The 25,936-nt window shown below is 44.8% G+C and overlaps 1 protein-coding gene across 1 annotated transcript in view; it reads right to left on the bottom strand.

Moving 5' to 3' along the window:
- Positions 1-25,079, bottom strand: part of Frmpd2 (FERM and PDZ domain containing 2) — a 122,349-nt gene extending 97,270 nt beyond the window's left edge. The window contains exon 1 of the mRNA XM_051143332.1: positions 24,942-25,079. Coding sequence (XP_050999289.1) covers positions 24,942-24,966 — 25 coding nt within the window. The 5' untranslated portion in view covers positions 24,967-25,079. The remainder of the gene's footprint in view (positions 1-24,941) is intronic.
- Positions 25,080-25,936: the final 857 nt, after the last annotated feature.

Genomic DNA, 25,936 nt, shown 5'->3' with positions numbered 1-25,936 from the left:
GCGTGAACACACTGTTTTCATTATCTGCACCTCTGAGGCACAGGGAAGGCAGACTGGAGAAGAAGAAGTAAGTGTTCACTATACCTGAACAGACAGGTCAGTGGCTTCTTCATGAATAAGCAAATAAATAGATCTATTTATTGCCTAGCAGATGAAAAGTTGAAGAAATGAATGAAGGGCAGGTGATATGTAGCAAGTAAAAGAGAAAGATCACTATTTCAGTGCCTGTTCTTCCTCTCTGTCTGGAAAACCAGACTGAAAACCATTTTATCCGGAGACATATGAGTACGCCTTTAGTCACTGCCTGCCACCGCTGAGCTGGCTGCATTGCCTGCATGATCTCTTCAGCCAACACTTGCCGGCAGAGCGAGAATCCCCCAACTGGAACAAGAGCCTAAATTTCAGAGCAGGAAAGACACACAGAAAATCTGGAGGAGGCACCCCTGCCAGGAAAACTGCTCTCTTTTCTTCTAGAAGGATCCATTAAACCAAAGCTGATATTTTAACCTGCCTCCCCCCTAACAAAGACACCCCCCCACTAATCTCCAAAGTCCTGTGGGAGGCAGCTGGAAGGCCTGCACTGGCACTGCGGCTTTCCCTAATCTGTTTATAGCTGCAGAGCTTTTTCTGTAGCCAACGCCTGGAAAGCAGGTGGGGCTGGGTAGGGAACCCACAGGCAACCTCAGCCTCCTGATGCTGAGCAAAGCTACTCACCAGCTGCTCAGCAAGCTGGGGATGGAGGCAGACTCCTGGCTTTTCCAGATACGTCTGGACACCTGGAGGGAGCCATGCAAGTCCCTGAGGACACCTGACCTGGGAGCTGTGATTCCTCACAAGGAATCTGTGAGGGCACCTGCAGTCTCTGGTCACTGAAGGGACTCCAGCCAGTCTCAGCATGGTAAACATAGCTCTGGCAGGCCTTGCCCTTCCCCCTTCCTCCCTCTGCCTTGCTAGAAACTGTTAGATGGCATTCCTAAAGCTAGCCACCAAGGGCTATTCTCTTATTTGGCTGCTTCCTCCTCCTGAGGCTGACTACCAAGGTCCAGTTATCAAAGCATAGAAGTCCAACAATCAAAAGTCCCCATTGGCTTCCCCTAATAAGATGCCCAATTAAAATCAAACACCTCATTCTAACACGAGGTTTCCCCATTTACCTTTATAAACTGCCATTTACCCATGTGCCACATATGTTCCCTCTCTATCCAGAGACAGTCCTTGGTCTCTGGGGAACAAATACTTCTTCCCTCTCTCCCTTGTTCCTTTCCTCTTTTCCCTCATCCTCTATCTTCTGTCTTTGTCTCTTATTCCCCACTCGTTATGTCTTTGGGGAAAATAAATTTCTTTTGTGCTGAGAACTTGGTCTTAGGGGTGTCTTGAGCCAACTCTGAGGGTCCCTACAGTCACAGACAGAAAACAGTCCCAGGTCTGAGGCACTTGGTGTTCTGGTTACGCCCAGTTGGTCATTACTCCGGACCTACATTCATCAGAATCACAGTGTACCCATATTTGTATAATTATATGTATCAATTAAAATTTTCCAGAAATGAACTAGGGCTCAACCCATCCCCCCCCCTTTTCCTTTTCCTCTCTGCGACATTCTTTTCACTTTGTCTCTTTCTTTTGCCTTTTCTCCTTTTAAAAACTGTTATAGAGAACTATGAACTAAACATTCCCATTTAGCCAGAAATTTCTAATTCTGTAATCCCAGTGAATGACTTTGAGTCTCAGACAGAAAACCTCAAAATCCCAAAGGGAAGCCAAGACTAGAAGAAAACAGCTGCAGTGTAAGTGTGCTGGGCAGGCCAGCTGTTTGAGGCGTCACTTCAACAGGGCAATGCCAAGGAGAAAGGATGGAGGCTTTCTCAACAACCAACCATGGGTCCTTCACAGGGACCCTGAGCGCAGGCCTAAATCTCACAACTTTGCAAAAATGAGTTCAAAGTTGGTTGCAGATTTAATGTAGTTCACAAAATTATACACTTCCAGGGAAGCAAAGGAAAAATGTAGAGACCAAGACTAGGCAAAAGATTTTGTGAACTTGATGCCAAGATCATAATCTATAAAAGGACACTTAAGTGATAAACAGAACATCATCAAAATTGAATTTTTTGCTCTGAGAAAAATCCCATGAAGAGTATGAAAACGCAAATTATACGAAGATAAAATATTTTAAAACCACACATCAGAAAAGACATACATATTTAGGGTGCATATTATTAAATTTGCAAAACTCATCAATAAGAAAAAAATGAACTTAGAGACAGCTTGGTAGTCAAAAGCTTTTGCTGCCTAAGCATGAAGGTCTGAGTTCAAATCTTTGGAACACATGTAAAGCTGCTGTGACACAAGAGCCTACAATCACCTGTAACATATGAGGGGTGCAGACAGGTAAGTAGCCAGAAGTTCAAATGTCAGTGAGCGTTCTGTAGAGAGAAGCAGCCCCATCAAGGCTTGGGGAACCCTTTCTCAAACAAGATGGAAGGTGAGTACCAACACCAACGTCACTATCTGACCTGTATGCATATGCCATGGTAAGAGCACACACACCCACATGAACACTTGGCTCAGTTGTACAAACACACACAAGAAAGTAAACAATATAATTAGAAAATGACACAGACACTTCCCCAAAGATATTTACATAGATACCAAATGAAACCCATAAAAATATATTAAACGTCATTAGATATTAGAGAGATGCAAATCAAAGCCACAATGCAGTGATACTGCATATCCACTGGGATTACTAAGATAAGCATTTGTCACAACCCAAATGCCGGTGGATATGCATAAGAATCAGATCTCTCACCCTGCCAGTGGGGCTGTGAAGTGGACAAGTACACGAGAAAATAGCTTGTACATCTTATACAATGAAACATGCCGTTGCCATATGACCTAGCATAAACAAGTAAATCTGAACATGCATGTAAATACACATGCTCACACACACTCTAAGTGTGGATGCTCTGTTCAAGACCTCTCACTGGAGTTGGTAGCCCCAGATGCATGATGTGTAGGCACATACATGCACATATACGGACTGAGACAGTCTCAAAATTCAAACGGTGAACCCCTGCACAAAGACCACACAGCACACAAGAGGCACATTGAACACTGTCAGAAATGCAACTGAAAAATACAAAATGGGAACTGTGTAGGTCAAACAACTGGGGTCCTCACCAAAGACACTAAAGAAAGGAAAGGAAAGGAGGGAGGGAGGTCACAAAATACCAAAGTAAGAACCTTCCCAATGCTTCCGGTTCATAAAAGTGGCGATGAAATGAATGGCTCCCTCAGACACCATGGGTTAGGCACAGCTGTGGCTCTTTCTAACCTCATCCTCTGACATTGTCACTACCTGGCCTGTTGGTATGGCCCTTGGAAATCTCGCAAAAGAATTATTTATACCGGACTGGAAAGATAGCTCAGCAGTTAAGAGTAGGTACTGATCTCACAGAGAACACAATGATTTTTTAAAGTAAATTTTTATTTATTTGTTTGTTTGTTTGAGACAGGGTTTCTCAGGCCTTGGTTGTCCTGGCCTTGCTTTATAGACCAAACTGGCCTTGAACTCAGAGACTCACCTGCCTCTGCCTCCCTGAGTAGTGGGATTACAGGCGTGCACCACCACATCTGACTAAAAAGTAAAATCTTGAAGCTAGCCTCAAACAATGCTCTAAAATAATTGTTTATATTGACCTAATTCAGTTCCTCCAGTGCCAACAGAAATTTCTATGGATGCATTAAAAAAAATCAGTGTAAATTATTTAACATTGCAGCTGTCCATGATTATGATAACATTTTCACAGACAACAGATGAATCAAGAATCCATAAAGAAGCTGGTGAGTGAGAAGACAATAGCCAATCTGAAGTCTTCAAACATCTCCAAGAGCCTAGAAAGTCCCTTTTATGTGTACAACTGTGTCCCAGTACAGGGTGGGGCATGAGCTCTGGAGAACTCACAAAGGCTCCAGGTATTCACCTCCAGCCCACCATGTGACACTGAACAATAGGAGGCAGATGCTGAGCCAGATTCATGGGCCACTCAGCAGATGGATGGAGGCATGCCCTTGCATCACCCAAAGACCTGTTGGGAGCACAGAGGTCCTTGTGCTTAAAGATAAACACTAAGGAAGCCAGGAATGTTAAACACACAGGATTCGAGGAGACAGATGTATAGCCTGTTTTTCAATGCAGAAGGCTGGGAGTGAAGGTAGATAATAAGCTGGTGATATATCTATCTGTAGGTCCAGGCCACATCAACCTCCAACAATCAGGACCAGAGGTGGCTAATAACCCAAATGACCTCTGTCTGTATGACCTATGACCAAGACCACACCAGATCTTCCCCTAGCCCCTAAGATAATACATGTAGCCTATCTCTAGACTCTATCTTCACTGAAGAAGTGTCATGTACTTTGAGTTTTGATGCAATTATGCATACTTGTGCACTGGGGATTATGTTACACCAGGAAACGTTTTTTTCCCAAATAGTACCATACTCAGCTATGCCTACAATAAACTGCCCACTGTCTATCCGACTTTAGAAGTTTGAACCAACACCAGCTCCTGAGCTGTGTTGAACTGGATTTCCTTCTTGCCTCGCACAGATCAGCTCTGTGCTGGCCGTGGTGTTTGCAGAGACCCTCAGCAAAGACTGAGAAGACTTATTGGATCCAGGCATTTAAAGACATTCCTCACCAAGCTTAAGTGACTGTTAAATTAACTGAGTGGAGACCTCAGCGGTCACACAGAACGCAGAGTGCAGAGTTTGGAAAGTAATTAAAGCTACAGGCGGCACCGATAAAGTACAACTGTGGCAATCCCGGAGAAGAACACAGGGGAGACTTTCCCAGAAGTGCCCATTACCTTACTTAGAATCTTATTTTCAATCCACCCTAGAGAAGCATGAGACATGCAAAGCAACAAGAACAGTTTCCCATAGAGGCTGGAAAGGAGTCTCAGAGGTTAAGAGCACTTGCTGCTCTTGCTGGGGACTGGAGCTCAGCTCCCAACATCCACATGGTGGCTCGTGACTATCTGTAGCTCCAGTTCCAGGGAATATTCTGGACTCCGCTGGCACAGCATGCATGTGGCGCATGAACTCATATGCAGATGAAATATTCATGCACATGAAATATAAATAAATAAATCTTTCATTAAGCAGCAGCAGGAGGAGGAGGAGAATGACAACAGAGAGAAAGCAGGAGAAAGCTCCACAGTAAGCAGAGGACAGCGTAACCAGGTAGAAAGGCTAAGGAGAGGAACCAAAGAGAAAAACACAGTGACTAAAGTGACCCATCAGAGGACCTCAACAGCTGACTGACATCATCCACAAATGATGAACTCGAAAACAGGGCAATGAACACTATCAGCCTAGGAAAAAGGGAGGAAAAAAAATAACGAAGGAAAATGAGCAAGTTCAGCTCCCTGTAGGACGCGGTCAGCTGCACCAACTTCAGGGCCAGAATCTCTGAGAGAGGAGAAAGAAGCACAGACACGGCACTGAGCAGAATCACCCTGCAGGTAATGAAAACACTAAGCTACATATCTTAAAAGTCCAGCGAAGACCGAGGAGGATAAGGTCAGTGCGAGCCACAGCTTAGCGCACCTTAACGAAGCGCCGAGCAACAAACTAAAGAACATTGAAAGCAGCCGAAGGAAAGAATCCTCAATAAGCTGCACACAGCTGGATTTGTCATTTAAACTCAGGCTGGTGCCAGGAGGTAACGGAGAGACATATTCAAAGGGCAGGGAAGGAAACAGCTGCCAAGAATTCTGTACCCAACAAAGCAGTCCGTCAAAATTAAAGGAGAGGGGCTAGAGAGACGGCTTAGCAAATGAAAGTATTTGCTGCTCTTGCAAAAGACCCATGTTTAGTTCCCATCACCCACGTGGTAGTGCACTGTAACTCCCAGATCCAGATCTGGCACTCTCTTCTGTCCTCTGTGGGCTCCTGTACACACATGATGCACATAAACTTATTATTTTTATATTATCTGTATGGCCTAATGATTGTGTATTATGAGGCCTATAATTATTATTACTTCAGTAAAACCAACTAGGAATCAATCAAGACTCAGACACCTGTTATATTTTAAAATAGCTTTTGTTAACCTGGGGCAAGGCAGATATCAATCCTCTAAACTATTTCCCACAGTGGGGCGAGTATGGGATACCGGCCCCAATCCCATGCCATCTGTTTCTAATAACTTCTATCAAGCTACCTCCTATCCATAATCCCAAATACTTGCTAATGTTCTTCATCTGGGCCAAATCGCCATCCACGCCACCAGCCATGTGCTTCTCCTCCATCTAACCCATGGCAGCCTTCTTCTCTCCTGCTTTCCTTGGGTCTCTCTTCTTCTTCTTCTTCTTCTTCTTCTTCTTCTTCTTCTTCTTCTTCTTCTTCTTCTTCTTCTTCTTCTTCTTCTTCTTCTTCTGCTCTTCCTCTTTTTCCCAGGATTCTTCTCTGTCTAAGCCCAGAAACCTTAGCCTCATCTATTGCATCTGCCCTGCCCAGGAGGGATGGCTTTTTATTAATTAGCATCAACATACATTGGACCATCTCCCAACATAAAGTCATGCAAGCAAACACACATACACACAAATTAAAAACAAAACAAAACAAACAAACAAACAAAACAAGTCCAAAAAGAAACTGAAAGTGAAATCAAGGCAATTCCTACATCATCAAAACCATGCATTTGTTGCTGGTAGGTTTGTCCTCCAACAGCTAAAGGGCTCTTCAGACTGAGATGAGCACACAGTAGACAGTGATTCATATCAACAGGAGAAACAGGAGCTCCAGGAAAGGCAACACGGAAGAGGTCAATTACAACCCTTGATTTAAAAGGAAAGACAACACCCAACAGGAAGAGAAAGAACCACACCCATGCCCACGTGGGCCAACAAGCACCTCCCTTGTTGTCAAGGCGGAGAGGTCTTTAAGACGTGGGGCTGTGATTCTTATTATGGAAAGTCTCAATATCACAGCATCCATGCTGAGTGCAGCCCCGTGTCCACCCCCATACCTGTTCCAAAGCATAAGCGTCATGGCTCTGCAGGAAGGAACATGAACATCCCACTTCTCTGTGCAAACTCCCTGTCTGACTCCAGAGTGACCACACTGTGTTATTACCTGCCCCAAGGGATAAGAGGGAGCTGGAGGCAAGCCCAGGTGCCTTAGAACCATCTAGTGTCCTGAATTCTCTGGCAGACCTTAGCCGCAACCCAGCAATCTCAGCTCCCCACAGGAGATATCTCAACGGGCAGACTCCACTCCAGGCCAGCCCTCAAGAACCAACCTGAAATGGCAGTAAACACTCTCTTCAAATGCGGCTTCAGTTCTAATTGACATTTCCTCTAATGAAAATAAGATCGCACTTCCTGGGTGCTCACCGGACATCAAGCAGGGTCCCTGTGTTAACTGAGTCAGTCATTTTAGCCTTGTTGCAGAGTGGAAAGGGGACTGTTGTCACACCCACTTTACAGATGTGAAGAATGAGGGGCAGAGATGGAATGACTTGGCCGGTGATACATGGTTTGGGTCGAGGCTCCTGTTTCTGAATTTTCAGGGCAATGCGCTTCTCCTCCGCATCTGGCTGGCTGCGGGGATGGCATGAAGCACCTTCCGGAGCAGCAGTCTGGAGCTGGGAAACATTCAGCCTTTCATCACACCATGATGCCTCTGGGCTTTTCTCCAAGTTTCTCTAAATGGTCTGGTGGGCAAGGTACTGCTGTGCAATGAACTAAAAGGGACACTGTTGACTATTAAAAGAATACAGGATCACATTACACAGATCAATCTGGTCAGCCAGCCAGTGAGGAGGCTCTGAAACAGCATGAAGCTGATGGGCACTGCTTTGGCCTATACACCCAACCTCCATGCCCATTTCTCCTGGACCTTCCCGTATCTCGTCCCCACAGACCTCATTAACTGAGGACTTCTGGAGTCATCTCAGGACCTAAGATCCTTCCTGCCATCCTAGGCTCCCTTCTGCACATTCACACAGCCAGCCCTGTGCATTTCAAGGCTGTTGTGCATCCTGCCTGCTGCCAAGATTCATTTAGTTAACCTTGAGCCTTCAGCTGCCCTCAACCTGGTTTGGCGCAAGCTGACATACTCTACTACCCATGGCAATTAGTACTTCTAATGTGGACCATGGGGACAGAGCTAGACTTTCATCTGTGGGCTATACTGGGCATGGCTATCAGTGCCACCATTTATTTAACAGGTATTTATTAAGGGCATAGTGTACTTCAAGCTCTCTCAGTAGATAGGTATAGCCCCCTACCATTGTGAGGGTTGGGGACAGGCATGGGAAAACAGGCAATGAACAGGTAAGCAAGTAAAATAACTGTCTCATAGACGGCCAGGCTGCAGAGAGAAAATGAGGCAAGCTGACGTACGTATGACAGCATCACAGTAGGGAGGGGCTGCTTTAACAGAATACCAGGAAAGGAATCTTGGGTGGGGGGTGGCATTTGAGCTGAAACTCAGAAGTTGAGAAAACACCCTATGGGAGTAAGGGTGAACTCGGGAAAAGAACAGGCACACATATCCTTAGGCTTAATGGAATTCAAGAACAGAAAAGCCGTGCGTGGTGGAGAAGGTGATGAGAAGGTGGAGCCACTGAGATGAGCAGGAGCTGTGTGTATGCTTGCCTGGCAGCAACAGGAAGCTTGGCCAGCTGCTAGTACTAGCGGATAAAACAAGGGCAGCACTGAAACCTCTATGCCCAGGCCTGCGGCTGAGCAACTGAAGGAAGCACAGCGTGCGTGCGCTTGTGTGCGTGCATGCGTGCGTGTGTGACACCTCACTTCATCTGTGCCTTGCCATCATGTGAGTGTATTCTCTTCATCCCTGACAAGGTTCGCATCTGCCTCTGTCTCACCCCGAGGAAGAAGCCTGCGTCCACATGTCTCAGACAGCTGCCCAGTGATGATCACTGGGTGACCACACAGCAAATTCCACTTGTGTTTATTGTTAAATTCTTGGGCAGTGTTTGCCAGGTGCTGACTTCTGAAGAGGTAAGAGTCTCTTGCTGGCCCTAAGTGTCCTTTGACTGAGTAACGGCCTTGAGCAGTGACACTCTGTGAACTTCTCAGTCTCCTGTCCAACTTCTATCAAGGAACCGTAGAGGAGCTCTGACCTTGGCCCCATGGCTTAGAGAGACACGCACCCCTCTGGAATGCCCTGGGAGGGCAGTTGGACTCAGGTCTAGGCCTTTTTCTTATCTCTGAGGTTTAAGATACTGATGCCCACAAAATAAAGGAATAAATGAACAGCCAAAGGTGGCAGTGTGTGGACAGTGCACATACCTCCTGGTGACAGGTAGCCAGGCACTATTTCTTCCTCTAGTTGTTTTCTGTTAGTTCTTACTCCCTCTCTCTTCCTGGCGTGCTGAGCATCTGTGCTGCCTTTCACCTCCTCTACCGTGCTGGCCTCCAGGATTTGATCTCAGGACCTATATGATTTTCTCATGGCTGTTGTAACAAATTACCACAGGCTTGATGAATTAACACAGCAGAAATCCATTTTTCATATAGTTTCAGAGGCCAGAAGTCTGAAATCAGTTTCAACAGGCTCAAGTCAGAGTGAGAGCAGGCCTGTGCTCCCTCCCAAAGTGGGGACACACTATTCCTCATCTCTTCCAGTTTCCTGACAGTTGTGAGAATTCCCAGGTTTATGGGCACATCACTTCAGTATCTGATGTGGAGTCATGCCATCCTCTCTTCTGCCTGCTGTAATTCCCTCTCTAGCCATTCTTATGAGCACAGTGGTGTTTCAGATCCACCTGGACTCTCCCATCTCAGACCCTTTAACTTGCTGGCATCCACAGCTTCTCCTGCCATATAAGGTCACAGTCTCAGATTTCCAAAGTGAGGGTGTGGCTCTCCCTATTTTTAGTTTGTGGAGGGGTATCATTCAGGCCTTCTCAGGCCCTGTTTTCACTCTCTTTCAGCAGAAGACACGGTGTGAGCTTTAGACACTGAACCCCCAGCTTTCAGACCCTGTGACTGTGTGACCTTGTGTACTGGCATGTGCTTAACCTCTCTGAGCCTCAGTGTTGTTATCTGAGGACTAGGGTCAACGTCGTAGAGCTGTTGAGGTGATGGTTAAAGCACTCAGAATAGAAAAGGAGTTGAGTTCATCGTGACTCTGTCTTTCTCCATCTCTGCTGTCACCATCCAGACAGGGCCTTTAAGCATCAGGGCTGTGAGCAGATACCAAGCCATGACTTTGATGATACAGCATGAATTGTTTCCATCTGTGCCAGGACTGAGGCGCTGTGGACATCCCATGTTCAAGCTCACTGAAATGCTTCAACTCTCTCAAGGCCCCCAAGATAGACACCCCCTGAAGGAAGCAGGGAGGGAGTGCGGATCCCAGCTTGCAGGATGACCTTGTCCCCACTGTCTGTTCTGTAACCCACCCCTTCCTCCACCCACCCTACTTATGCCTTTGGAAAGCATGGAAAACCATCCATCCACAGTGGGGATGTGACACTAGACAAGCTGCCTCTGCCCTCTCCATGAAAGAGAAGAGCCTTCCGCTCCATCCGTGCCTGTGTTCAAAGAACTAAAGACACCAGGGCTCTCTGCAGTGACTTGTGCATTCCTGCAACCAAAGCACCTGACAGGAACAACTTACAGAAGGGAAACTTCCTTCCTCTCGGTTTCTAAGGCATTCTCCATCATGGAGATTATCTCAGGGGACTTCATGACAGCAGCTCTTCCCAAGATGGCTGTGGTGGCTTGAGTAGGAATGGCCCTCATAAGCTCATATATGTGAATGCTTGGTCATCAAGGAGTGGTGCTCTTTGAGAGGGATTAGGAGGTGTGGCCTTGTTGGAGTGGGTGTGGCCTTATTGAAGGAAGTGTGTCACTGGGAGTGTTCTTTGGGGTTTCAGAAGGCCAAGGCAGGCTGTCTTAGGGTTTCTGTTGCTGTGAAGAGACACCATGACCACAGCAACTCTTATAAGAGAAAACATTTAACTGGGGATGGTTTACAGTTCATAAATTAAATCCATCATTGCCATGGCAGGGAGCTTGGCAGCACGCAGACAGACGTGGTCCTGGAGAGGGAGCTAAGAGTTCTGCATCGGATCAGCAGGAAGAGGGAAACACTGGGCCTGGCTTGAACATTTGAAACCTCAAAGCCCACCCCGCAGGGACACCTACTCCACTACCTCCGGGTAACGCATTCAAGTCTATGAGCTACGGGGACCATTCCTATTCAAACCACCGCACAGACCCAGCGGCGTCCTCTCTCTTCCTGCTGCCTATGGATCTGGATATAGAATTGTCAACTTCTCCAGCGCCATGTCTGCCTGTGTGCCACCGTGCTCCCCACCATGATGATAATGAATTAAACCTCTGAAACTGTAAGCCAGCCCTAATTAAATGCTTTCTATTGTAAGAGTTGCCATGGTCATGCCATCTCTTCATAGCAATAGAGCATTGGCTAGGACGACAGCCAGACAGGAACCAGATATGACCTTCAAAGGCCTCCTATTGGTGACCTAGTTAGGCCAGACAGGTCGCACCTCCTAAAAGGATCAACGGCCTCCTAAGACAACTCTACCAGCCAATAAATGAGTCCTCAAGACGCAAGCCTCTGTGGAGCATTCCAGATTCATACCACAGCAACATATAGCACCTAAAATTGTACCGTTACTGTTTCTCCCTGTGTGTCTCTTCTTTTCTGCTCCCTTAGCCCTATGGTCTACTCACATCGTGGAGGCAGCACTATCTGACAGGACTTTGAGCAAGGACACTCGACTCTCACTGTAAGGCTGAGATGACAGTTCCTATGCTACAGGTTAGACATGACAAGTGGAGCTCAGGTTAGGATGACAGCTAGTGCTGCCCAACTGCCCACCTTGCCTTGGTTCTCCAAAGTGGATGGCCCTCTTGCCTGTATCTTAGGCAATGGCATCCATTCAGAGATACAATTTAGAGCCATTTGTGGTAACTTGTCTCTTGTCCCCAAGTCCTTTACATAGTATGTCTTGTGTTTGCTATAGTCTCATTTAGATAAGAAAAATTTCCCCCATGTAAATGCACTTATTTCCAAAGGAAACCATTTGTTATTATAGTAATAAGGAAGTCGTCTCATTAGATGTAACTAAAGGGTAATTATAACCATTTTTTTCAATGTATTGAATTCATGACAGGTAATATTGCTCCAGTGCTTTGAGTCTGGGGCCTAGCCTTTTCTTTTGAAAGAAGCAATTAGTTTGAGAAATGGGAAAAGTCTATGGTACTAAATATACTGTCTTCCTGACATTATCTGACAAATTTAAAGTAGAATGTCAAAAACGTAACTCAGGGTTATTGTCACACCTCTGTTCCACCCGTGCACAAGGGGTCCTGCCTATCCTTCTAGACGCACAGCTTCAGCCTTTCTGAAGCCTCCTAGGACTCCTTCTGTGTCCTCAGCATGAACTGGCTGAAGCCCCAGCTGTCACACATTATGGTAACCTGTTGTGGGAATATAGTGCTTGACAGCTCCCAGAGTTCCCGTAAACTTTGCAGTCCCCATGAAAATACTTTAAACCAAGCAAGGCAAAAGATGGTTCCTTCTCCAGATGAAGAAAGTGAAATTCAGCTGCTGTCTGATTCTAAAGGTCACATGGCTATCACAGGGAGCTGTGGACCTGTGAGCTAACAAGACTGGCCAAACCTACCTGTGTCTATGGTATCCATTCTGTTAGGTTGTGAGTTTAAAATGCAGCTGTGTCTTGAGCCTTAGAGTTAAACTTCAAAATGCTATGCTCCACCAATCTAGTGACTTATATATGAAAAGAACCATTTTGTCTGGTATTTTGGTTAAAGTTCAACTAATTCATGTCTGTTGGGATCTTATTGTCTGAAGAGCAAGGCTCAGATTCCACTTAAGAGAGAATTTCTAGCCGGGTGTGGTGGCGCATGCCTTTAATTCCAGCACTCCAGAGGCAGAGGCAGGTGGATCACTGTGAGTTCTAGGCCAGCCTGGTCTATAAAGTGAGTCCAGGACAGCCAAGGCTACACAGAGAAACTCTGTCTTGAAAAACCAAGAGACAGGGGGGTCATTTCTAGCTGGGCAATGGTGGTACATGCCTTTAGTCCTAATGCTCAAAGAGGCAGAGGCAGGTAGATCTCAGAGTCTGAGGCCAGCCTGGTCTACAGAGTTAGTTGTAGGACAGCCAGGGCTACACAAAGAAACTCTTTCTTGAAAAACCAAAGAGACAGAAAAAGAGAATTTCTAGAGAAACTTGAGAGAGGGGGAGGCATGGGAGACAGAGAGAGAGAAACAAGAACAATGGAGGAAACTGAAGCCTCAGACATTAGCTGGAGCTCAGAGAAACAGAATCAGCAGGTAATGGGTGTGGGGGGGGTGCATATAGGTGAATGCACGGGATGTGAAACTGATTGTTATGAGAAATTGGTTCATTCAGTTATGAAGACAGAGAAGTCACATGATCTGACATCTGCAAACCAGAAACCTGATGCTATAATCAGTCCAAGGCCTAAGGTCTGATTGCAAGGCCTGAGAGCCAAGAAAATGGATCACATAACTTTCCCTGTGAAGCAAAAGGTGAGGTCTTCCAGTCCAAGCAGTTAAGCAAAAAGGAGACAAATCCCTCTTTCCTCTCCTTTTCTTCCTACCCAGGTCCTCAACTGACTAAACAAGTCAGTTTATATTGGGCCCATTCATATTGGGAAGGCCATCTGTTTCACCAACACCTCTGACTCAAATGGAGACACCCTCACAGACACAGCCCAAGTGATGCTTAATATTAGCAGCCCCAGCTAGTTGATACATAAAGATAGCTAACTGCTCTATCTACAACTACAACAGATAGTAAAGAGCGCAGCTTCTAGCTAGACAAACATGAATGCCCACACTAAAGGCCTACTCATCTCCTTTCATATTACCCAATATATCACACAAAGTTGTTGATGAAATATGCACAAGCTATGTATAAAAGCAAGAGAAAACACAATCTGAAGAGAAAAGACAAGCAATTCAACCAATAAGTGGGGTCTGGAAAACATCTTTAAATTACCATACAAGATATTAAAAACAATTGGCTAATACATTAAAAGATCTATATTTAAAAGTAGATACCATGCTTACGTAATATAAGCAGAAAGGTAGAAATTCTAAAAATGAAAATAAAAAAGAAATGCTTGCAATCAGCCAGGCATTGTGGTACGACACCCATAATCCCAGCACTCAGGAGAGTGAGGCAGGAGACTTGGGAGTTCAAGGCTTATCTAAGCCTCACAGAAAGTTCTAGAACAGCTTGGGATATATAGGGGAAAACCCGGTCTCAAAAATAAACAAGAAAAAAATCAGCAACATTGTGAGAGAAATGAAGCTTCCTTCAGTGGGCTGAAGAGTCAATGACCTTGGAGATGTATCAGCAGACTTTCCTAAATTGAAACTCAAGGACAAGGAGGGAAATGCAAGTGTGAAGCAGATTGTTCAAGAACTGTGTACAATAGCAAAAACTCTATCTGTTCTCTTAGGGAGAGAACAATGGCAGAACAAAGACATTGACATATAACCGCTGAACAGTTTCCAAATTGGTAGCAGACACCAAACACAGAACCAGGAAGCTCAAAGAACAGTAATCAGGACAAAAAAATTAACATGGTGGAAATTGCCTTGAAAGAAATATTTTTTAAGTTCGTCAAAGAACAAGAAAATTATAAATGCCAAGAATTTGGGTCTTAGGCCTTTTTATTTCCCTTATTCTCAGTTGAGCTATGAAGTTAATGGTGTTAATGACAGTGGTAGCAAAGGATGGGTCCATTATACAACCTGAGTAAGAGAAGTGAGTGACGGGCAGTCATTAAGGATGGGGAGAAACCAAAAGTGGGTCAGGTTCACTGTAAATGTTTACAGCAAACTCGAGTGTACCTACCAGAAACATTTGTAAAAAGAAATATAACGGGTATGGGAATAGAACCTTAATAATAGACCCTTATGAGGTGTTCAAGTATGATTAGCAGTGGTACAAAAATGGGAGGTTTACAAAGACAAGCACAAGAGGTAGCAGAATTATTAACATGGTCACTATTAATTCAAGTGTATCAATTATCACTTCAAATATAAATGGGCTGATCATGGCTGAAAGAAACTTACAAATAAATTTGAAAAGAAAATCCCACTGCCCTGGCTATAAGAAACCCACTTCAAAAATAAAGGAACGGACAGCTGAAACAAATAGAGAAATGGAAAAAAAGAAAAAAAACTAAACTAAACTAACATTAAGCAAAGGGATGAAAATACATTATACTAAACACAGATGCAACAAAGCTGCAGTAATTAGCATCATTTCAGGGAAAGGAAAACTGTGAAAAAAATGCTGCACGATGGCAAAGGTGGGTATTCCAGAAAGGCATAAAAATCCTTAGTATGTATGCACTTGACAGGAGAGCATCAAAGCATTAAAGACACCCTAGTCAGAATGGTCATTATCAAGAAACAACAACAAAAGGAACCCCAATATATTGCTGGCAAGAATATAAAGTGCTACAGCCATTGTGGAAATAAATGGCAATTCCTTTAAAAAACAAAAAACTAAAACTAAAATTTCTATGATCCAGCTATACCGTACGTGGCAGTATAACCAAAGCCATCGCAGTCATTACCACGGCAGTATGGGCACACCTACATTTATTGCAACACTCTTCAACAACCAAGGTTTGGAATCAACTTCGATGCTATCAACACATAAAGGAGTAAAAAGAATGTAGTAGAAAAGCACAATGGAGTTTTATTTGGCCATAAGGAAAAACGGAATTACGCCACTTAAAAGAAAGTGGATAAAGCTATATGTGTATATATACATATATAGTTATATGTACGTATGTATGTATGTATGTAAGTATGTATGTACGTATGTATGTACGTATGTATGTATGTATGTATAATGTTATGCAAAATAACACAGATGGGAGGGGCAAGGGGATAGGACAATGAGGGGAAAACAGGTTCCCTGTGATGTGTAGAATCTAGTTTCATATATGTGAAAAGGGGAGACTGTCTGGGAGGCATAAGGGGACCAGCAGGAGGGAAAAGGAAGAACAAGAGACAACAGTGGAGGGGTGAATATGAGCAAAGTGCAATGATATACCTTTTTAGAATGTCAAAAAGAGTTCCATTACTTTGTATGCCACATACACACACACACACACACACACACACACACACACACGCACACACACACACACATGCACGAGGCAAAAAAAAAACCTGGTAGAACTGCAATGGGAAGTAAACAATGCACTGTTGCAGCTGGAGATGTCAATACTCCTCTATCAGTAATTAACGGACTCAGCAGGCAGAAAATCAATAAAGATGTAGTTAAACTGAGTACCTCATCGGTCAACAGGATCCAATTGACATCTATAGACTACTTTATCCAGCAGACTATATATTCTTTTCAGGTTCAGATGGGGCTTCCACCAAGACCTGCCATAATTGTGCACTATAAAATGCACTTCAACACATTTGCAGGTACAGAAATCATATAAATATGTTCACAGTGGAATTAAACTATAAATCAGTAACAGAGGAGCTGGAGAGATAGCTCAGCAGGTAAAGACACTTCCTAGACAAGAAGAAGGGCTGAAATTCAGATTCCCTTCACCATGTACATTGCATGACAGTCTGCCTGAAATCCCAGCCAGACTAGCCAAATCGGTGAGCTCTGGGTTTAACATGACAGTCTGCCTGTGTCCCAGCTAAACTAGCCAAATCGGTGAGCTCTGGGTTCAACATGACAGTCTGCCTGTAATCCCAGCTAGACCAGCCAAATCGGTGAGCTCTGGGTTCAACATGACAGTCTGCCTGAAATCCCAGCTAGACTAGCCAAATCGGTGAGCTCTGGGTTCAACATGACAGTCTGCCTGTAATCCCAGCTAGACCAGTCAAATCGGTGAGCTCTGGGTTCAAGTGAGAGACCCTGGCTTTATATATAAGGTAAAGAGTGACTGAGAAAGATGTTCAAAGTCAACCTCTATTCTCCACAGGCACACAAATGTGCCCCAATACATGCAGCAGACATTCATAGACACAAACATGCATGCACATGCACACACACACACACCTGCTGTAATAACAGAAAATGTATTTAAAATCCCCAGATGTTTGAGTATTAAACCTCTCATGAGCAAGAAAGAAATCCCCAGATAATTTTTCATATATCTTAACATATGTGTGGGTGTTTTGCTGTGTGTATTTTCATATACTATGTGTGCTTTTTGTGCCTACAGACACCAGAAAAGGGAATCAGATGGTTGTGAGCTGCCATGTGGGTGCTGGGAATCTAACCTTGGTCCTCTGGAAGAGCTGCCAGTCCTGAGCCATATCTCCTAATATATATAGATAAACATATTGGTTTTTTTCAAGACAGGGTTTCTCTGTGTAGCCTTGGCTGTCCTGGACTAACTTTGTAGACCAGGATGGCCTCAAACTCACAGTGATCTGCCTGCCTCTGCTTCCCAACTGCTGAGATTAAAGGCATGCACCACCACCGCCCAGCTAAAATATATTTTAGTTAAAAATGTGCGAGATGCAATAAAAGGCAGTGCTCATGCAGAATGGTATAACATTGAATATACAACCTGGGAATGAATAAATATCTGAAACTGTATTGTAGCTTTCATGTAGCACACAACAGAAAGAGAACTTAAAGAAAAGAGAACAAGTAATAAAATACGTAAAAGTCATTATAATCAAAACAGGAAAACAATAGAGAAACCAAAAGCTTATATCTTCTAGCAAAAATAAAATTGACAAACATAGAGACAAAAGAAGCCAAGAAGAAAAGAGAAGATGTAACCAAATCATAAAATGAAAGAGAAGCCATCACTTCTCATCCCATGATAAAGGAATAATATGAACAACTCTGCCATCATAATTTAGTAACTCAGATAAAATTGACTGGCCCCTTAATAGACATACTCTATGAAAACTCACACATAGAAGGCCCAGGACACAGCACAAGCAGGAAAGTATTTGACGAAGGAGCATGAATCCCATTTCAATCCCAGAACCCACATTAAAAGATAACTGAGCCATGAATCCAGTCACGGTGATGCTCACTTGATGGCCCAGGGCTGGAAGGCTGAGACAGGGAGGCCCCTGGAGTCACCGGCAGGCCAGCCTCGCCAGCCCATTCGATTAGTTCCAGGCCAATGAGAGACTCTGTCTCAAAAAACAAGGTGCATATCTCTGAAAAGTGACACCTGAGCTTGGACCTCTGGCCTCTATGTGCACATGTACCCCACCCCACATAATACTCATGTACATATGAAGAAATGATAGTCCATGTAGGCATATATCTCTTAAATAAGTGACACTGTAAGTAATAGCCTTCTGCTTGTAAAACACAGAAGAGTAGACAGACCCAGTCAGTTGCTGTCATGGAGCTTATCAAACACTGACAGAAGAAATGATATATGTTCCCCTTACTCAGGAAATGAAAACAAAGTTAACTTCTTCTAACCCATTCTCTGAGGCTAGGATTACCCTAAAACGGAAACCAGAAAACAACGTGACAAGGGAAAACCACAAACCACTATCTTTCAGGAGCAAAGATGAAAAATCTTCAGAAAATATTAGCAGATTGAATCCAGCCATGTATAAGCACAACCATACACCATGAACAAGTGGAATTTAACCCAGGTATGCAACTCTCAAAATCATCTACTAATATGATTCATATCTTCGGCAGGCTAAAGAAAAATTGTCTGATTATACCCAATGATGCAGAAAAGGCATTTGTAAACTCCAAGCCCCACGCATGATTTCTCAGATAATCAGAAGTTAAAAAATAATTTTCTCAGCATGAGAACATACAAGGAAGACAGAAAAAGAAGGAAGGAAGGAAGGAAGGAAGGAAGGAGGGAAGGCAACAACTCATAGGTTTATCAGCCAATGACTAGCACACAAGGTTCATACAATGAAATATCATTCAGCCATCAAAAGGAATAAAGTAGTGATATATGCTACAGCCTGTCTGAAATTTGAAAACCCATATATGATTGCTTGTCTTATTCGTAACAGAAATTTTATTTATAACAGAAAAACTGTTAAAAACTAAAATACCCTTTGTATGGTGAATGAATACACATATTGTGCTATAGTCAAACCATGAAATACTACTAGGAAATAAAAATCAATGAGTGATATGTATAGCAATGTGCATGGATCACAGGCGCATTGAGCCAAATAAAAACTGACAGCTTTAACTTATTGTATAATAAGTTATAGAACATGTTAGCAAGATGTGGTGGGGGGGTCTGTTGGCAGACTGGGCCCTCTCACAACCTGCATTTAATCTGGGAATTAAACTTATTTGGATTTTTTATAGTGTCCTATTGAAACTGAAAATATAATCCTTCAAATCCATCACCAATTTAGCATCACCAACAGAAGAATGTTTCTAAACGCCACACAGGGCAACACCAACAGGAGATGTGTCACTGACAGGTGAAGCAAATGCGCCTGGAGCGAACGTTCCCAGCAGCAAGATAAGCATATACAGAAGGGCAGAGTCCCACAGGACCAGGCACCTCCAACAAGAAGACCATGCCCCTCCCCCACTGCAGCAGCAGCTGAGGGATAAATCTTTGGTTGAGGGGACACAGACAGGGCAGAGGTTCAAGGGGGTTCTCTCCTCATCCTAAACCCCACAGAATCAAACCTCGTTTTAAGGTTTTCTTCCAGAATTAAAGGTATCCCACTCAGCCAAATGTACCAGCCCAGAGTAGGTAAGTAAAGAGTAAAGAGAAGCAATGCTTAATTAACTATGTGTGTCCCACTTAAGGGATCCAAGAGATCTCACCTCCACCCAGACAGGCAATGTGAGAGCCCAGAGTAGGAGCCACAGAGAATTTCCCAGCATTCTATGAAAAGGTGCTAAGCTATCTCCTGGGCTTCATCACCCCCCAGCCCCCAACCCAGACACCCAATTCACTCCTGGAATTAAGAAGCTGTTTCCCCTGTGGCGTCTACAAACTGCAGTACAGCAGACACAGCCATATGAGGTAAATGCCAGGCTGAAAGTGACTTCTGCCTGAGCAGCTAAAGATGCAAGAGCCACGGGGGTCCCCATATGAGTATATAACCAAAAATATGAGATTAAAGAAAAGGCATCCTGGGGCTAAAGAGATGGCTCAGCAGTCAAGAGCTCAGGGCTCATACTGTCCTTGCAATTTAGATTCCCAACACCCACATGGGGCACTAACAATTGCCTCTACCTCCAGCTTCAGGTGATCTGACACCTACACACACAGACACACACACACAGACACACACACTTTTTTAAGAGAAAAGGCATAAAGAGAGTATAATGCATTATTTTAAAAATATTGTCTATTTATGAAGTGAGCATAATTGATGGTCAGGTGTCCAATGCTCTGAAGTCTCCAGAGGCTGCTGTCCTCCCTCCGACATGTGAGATGCTGGCTTATTTGGGTCTATAGAGCAATTTGGTTCTGTGCACCATGAGCCAAGGAAGGCTCACACCTGCCACCACTGTCTTCCTTTTTGGGAGTTTATGCTAAGGATGTAATTGACAAGCAAGTGTGTGGAAAGATATTTCCCATGGCACTTACTCAAGGACAAATAGCTAAATGTTGGTGATCCTCAGGATGCTTTTTTCCCTGGCAACTCTTTCTGAATCACTCATGTGCTCTGAAGTTAACAGCTCTCAACCCATCAACTCCACAGCCGTGTCTCAGGCTCAGCCTTCCCCATGCCTGCAGCTGCTGCTTAATCGTGTTTGGCTATCTATTCAAGAGTGAACTATTTCTCTCCTGCCCCTCCTCATCATCATCATCATCACCATTATCACCACCACCACCACAATCATCATCATCCCCTGTCCTTCCTTATCCAAATACATGGCATACACACTGCTGCAGTTTGAGTATTGTCCCATCCATCACTCATGGGGAACTGGATCCCCAGAGAGGCTGTACTTGGAGGTATGACCTTGAGGATTTTGCCCTTGTGGTGGGATTAGGTGCCTTTTGAACTTGATGCCCTTCTATCTTCTGCCACTGCATTCAAGGTGCCATCCTGGGAGCAGAGACTGGACTGCCACAAGATAGCCAGCTCAATGGCGTCTTGAGCTTGGACTTCATCTTAGACAGTGGAGCTGTAAAAACCACAGTTCTGCTCTGTAGAAACTACCCAGTCTCCAGCTTTCTTCTGTAGCATTACAAAGACAACAAGACAACTGCCTCTCTGGGTACTCAAGTCAAACCTCCAGGCACCACTGCTGTTTCCTTTTCATCCCTCAACTCCCCATCCACCTCCAAACCTGTTTCTCTCCAGGGCCAGCAAACCTGTCTCCTCTGTAGTCTGTGGCATCAGTACCACTCCCTGAATGCTCACTGTAATCCTCCCAGATGGCTTCTTTCAACGTAGTCTTGCTGATGTTCCAATCTTTTCTCTATCCTGCAGAGTCCTTGATTCCCAAAACACAAAGCCAATCTTATTACTCCCCCATGTTCTGGTCTTTAGCAGCTTTCTGATCGCTGCAGCAGCTGCCCAGATTGATGCAACTGAAAAAGGCTTAGAAACCTCCAGCCAGGCCTTCTAGAAGCCCCGTCCCACCCCTCCTCCCCCCCATCACCTTTACTGTCTTCAGATGTGCCACCCAGTTCTTTCCTGTCCTTGCTACACCGGCTTGAACACTGGGGAAATTGCTGAGAAATGTTGAGAGCTGCTTCTACCTTGTGTATATTTCACCAGAAATGAAGAAGTAAACAAAGCCTGGCATGTGGTTCATGGGCTTGACAGGAGGCTGAGGTAGGAGAATCTCCAGCTCCTGGCAAACTTAGGCTACATAACAAGGCTTCATCAAAACACCAGAGGAAGAGGAGGAACAGGAACGGGAAGTGAGGAGTGAGAGAAGGAAGGAGAGAGGGAGGACTGGTGGAAGGGAGGAAGGAAGGAAGGGAGGACGGGAGGGAGGGAGGAAGGGAGGGAGGGAGGGAGGGAGGGAGGGAGGGAGGAGTGCTTAGACAGACTGCACTTTCTGAAATGGCCAGACACAATTTTCACACTATATTATCTGTGCAAAAGTAAGTTCTGACAGCTGAATCTTGAAATCTTGCCATTCGGTTGGTGCCAGTCTCCTAGGACTTGTCCTTTGCACCGCCCCCAAGCACTTCCTCTCTTCTTCCACCACCTCCTACTCTCTTTCCATCACCACCTGCACTATTTCCAAGAACCCTGGGTAAACACAGCTTCTTTACCTCCTGAAGATACAAGAATAAAGAGATCTATGGCCAAGGCAAGAAAAGCTGGGCAGACAATTCATAACAGAGCTGGAAACCATCTGGAGAAAAATGAAGTCCAAGTCTCCAGACAGTCCCCAGGGAAGGCATCTGCAGAGAAAAGCGATTTAATACCCATGGAGCAACCATGAGGCCACACACACTCATGAGGATCTGGGAATCCCTAAGTAGAGTAGATAGAAAAGCCCTGAGGTAGGCACACAACCAGACCCCCGCTCCACTTTGGAAGAGCTATATACTCTCTTTGCGCAATAAGTCATTTTGGCGGACAATGCTAATTTCTCAACCAATGCCATCTACTCGTGTTATTAACACTGGGCATGGGTGAGCACAGAAGGCAGCACACCTGTAAACCTGCAAGCCCATGGCTTGAGAACAAAAGAGGCTTCACAAAAGGTGGCTGCAGGTGGCCTTGGGACCTACACGGCTTCATGTCTTTATCCCTTCAACTCAGAGCATCCACAGTAGTCTGATGTTCACTACAAATGTGGACTATGAGTGTCCCAGACCTCCTGGTCAGAACCTGCACTATCATCACCTGGAGATTCATTGGCATAGCAAAGGTTCCGAGTGTCACTTCTCTTGAGTCCCTGGTGTACCTGGAAGAACGAGTTACAACCAGCTGCAACCAGTTGGAATTTGGCAGTAGGATTGCTGTGCTGTAATCAAGGAGACCCACAAGTCAGTGGTCTGCAGAACCTGGGTAACTGCTTTCTCAGGTCAGATGGGGGTTGTTTACAGGAATCCTCAGACAAAGAACTTAGAACAGAAGCCAAGCCAAACTCTCTCCATCAAGTGGGCTTGTATGACAATAAACATCAAAGTTTAGGATGGACATGCGAAAAAGGAGAACATGTGGTGAGAGTGGTCAGAAGGCTCAGAGACCAGAGACACCCGTGAGAGGAGGAAGAGTCTCCAGGGCTGTTTAACTGCTCCATGCAGACTCTGAGCCTGTCCATACTCCATTAGCCTACCAAACCACTCTGTCGCTTCTGCAGCCATAAGTAAAGAGGTACAGCTGATGGACAGGCAGACAGGGCACGGGAATGCCCTAGACTCCCCCAGGAAGGTCTGCATCGCTTTGCACATACACCACTGGGCATGTAATGCATCTTTTAGGAAAGTTCATTATCTTCATTTTTATAGAAGAACAAAGCCAGTAGTAAACATGAAAGAAAACAGAATAATTATCCAAGAGACATCCCGTGAGACTTAGTATTCCAGTTAATGAAAGTAGTGTGTACTAAGCATGGTATCGCAGGCACAGAGGTTTAGATGAGGGCATTCAGAGAGAGGCTCTCAGCTCTCCTCTCCCCACCCCCACCAGGGATTTGCTGGTGGGAGAAAGGCCTGTCAGTTCTCTCAAGCCTGTGAATATCCTCCAATGTCCTCTACTGTTTAAATTTTTTATTTTCAGTTTTGTTCACACAGGTCCTCAACTCTGCTGTTCAGCCTGTCATGAAGTTCACTGTCCTCCTGCATAGGACTCCTAATTAGAGGATTTCAGGCCACAGTACCTGGGTCACATTTAATCTCAGAATCATCTTTTTATCATGTGCTTTTCAAAGATTCCAGCTGTTCAATGAGGTACATCTTTGAACCAAAAGAGAGCAATAGGCTATTCTGAATCTCTCCTTGCATGTCCCCTCCCTGTCCCAATTCATCACTTTCCCATCACTGTGTTCTACTTTTAGAAAATTTCCCTGCATCCTGAAGGAGGCTCTAACTAGCTGGTAGACGCCAATCACAATATCCCCAAGACAGATGTGTGTGTGTGTGTGTGTGTGTGTGTGTGTGTGTGTGTGTGTGTGTGTGCTTGTGCATGTGTCTGTATACACATATAGAGGTTAGAAGCCAGTGTCAGATGTCTATTACTTTCCATCTTTTTGTCTTACAGAGAGTCTCTCACTGAACCTGAAAAACTGGCTGGCCAGCAAGCTTTAGGGGTCCAACTATTCATGTCTACCTGTAGCTGGGAATACAGGTACAAGCTGCCATACTTGGCTTTGTACGTGGGTGGAGGGAATCCAACTTCAGGACTCAGGTTTGCTTGACAAGCACCAAGCCAGCTGAGCCAGAGCTGATTGTTTCAGAAACCTCTGATTAAGTTATACTAGCACTGCGTGTTGTCTTTCAGGTCTATTGTTCTGGCTCCTGTCAACCCAAATTCACATCAGTGACCATGAAGTTGAAAGAGATAGGTTTTTAAGCAATAATCAAAGCACTCATTTCAGGGAACAAAGCTGTCATTGCTTACTAGGAAAGCACACACTAAATGCTATAATGTGGCTGCTGTTGTTCCCACTTTACAGATATGGAAACTGAGTCTTGGGAAATTTAAAACATTGTTTGAATTTGCACAGAAGCCGAGCAACAGAGCAGCGATTTAAACAAGGAAGAGTCTGACTCCAGTTACTATCTTCTCTTTTGAGTCCTTCCTTTCGGCTCAGAAAACAAACGCCATGTTATCCGGTCCTGGCAGAGGCCTGGAGCAAATACTGCCCCCAGAGTCACTAATGCAGGGCTGGGCCTAGGTACATTACCCTAATTTCCCCCTCCCCATAGATTCACTCTTTCCCTGACCAAGATTTACAGGAGAAAAGAGAGCCACACCCAGCAGTACCTGTGTCCTTTGTCAGCGACTGCATCCGGAGGTCTAGGCCTTCCCTTTAGAAGATTTTCTCAGCAGTATGCAGGGACCAATAGCCTGCAAATCTCTCTCCTGAAGGAGCAGTTCCAGGCCTGCTGGGCCTGCCTTTGTTTACTGTTTGTCACTAAGCACTCCGGTGACAGTCACTAAGCCCAGTGAGTGTGTCAACAAGGCCCCTCCACTTTCCGGCCTTGGGCCCTGCTGTCTCCTGTTAACCGGTAGAGCCACCCTGCAATCTTCTTAAGGCCAGTGAGCTCATACAGCTCAACCGGATTAGGCGCCACCGAAGGACTGAAGACCAAGGGAGCCGGCTCAGGAAGGCTTTTATGGTGATGTCACTTTATCTCCAATAAAAGGAAGATCTCTGCAAGGAGAGGGTATCAGGGACCAATGTCAAGAGCCACAGCTTGGTTTCATCAACTCCCCAGTCCTCCCTGACAATGAACAGTAACCCAGGAGCATAGACGATCCCACCCAGGCCCCAAGGACTTGGAGCTGCTCATGAAACCGCAAGAGGAACCCCTCCTGCGCCCCCTGCCCCTCCAGCCAGCCTCTGGTACCTGAATTACGGAAGGACTGGACTGGGACAAGAGGAGCAAGAGACAGAGCATAGTTCTCTAGTGGTGGCTGTGAAAGAACAGATCTTTTAAGCCCTTTTGGAAATAACAGTGTCAAACTGAGAAATATTTTTTGAAAGCAAAAATACAAGGTTTTTCTTGAGCAAAAGAATTTAATATATTTTGATACAGTTGATGGGCCCAGTGAATGAATGTATTCTCATCTACAGTAGTAAAAAGATAGATCCTTAAGGAATGCCAAGTGCACACCTCATTTGCAAACCCAACTACTCTGAAGTAACTTCATAGGTACACTTGCAAAAGCCCATCCACGCAAGCATCTGAAAAAGGATGCGCTATAGTCTAGCTGTTTTATTTAGTTTTTAATAACATGTAAACTTATTGAAGTCT

The sequence above is a fragment of the Acomys russatus genome, chromosome 3 (genome assembly GCF_903995435.1).
Source record: "Acomys russatus chromosome 3, mAcoRus1.1, whole genome shotgun sequence".
In the NCBI taxonomy this organism is placed as follows: domain Eukaryota; kingdom Metazoa; phylum Chordata; class Mammalia; order Rodentia; family Muridae; genus Acomys; species Acomys russatus.
The sequence above is the reverse complement of the archived record's forward strand: the minus strand, read 5'-3'. Positions and strand labels throughout refer to the sequence as shown.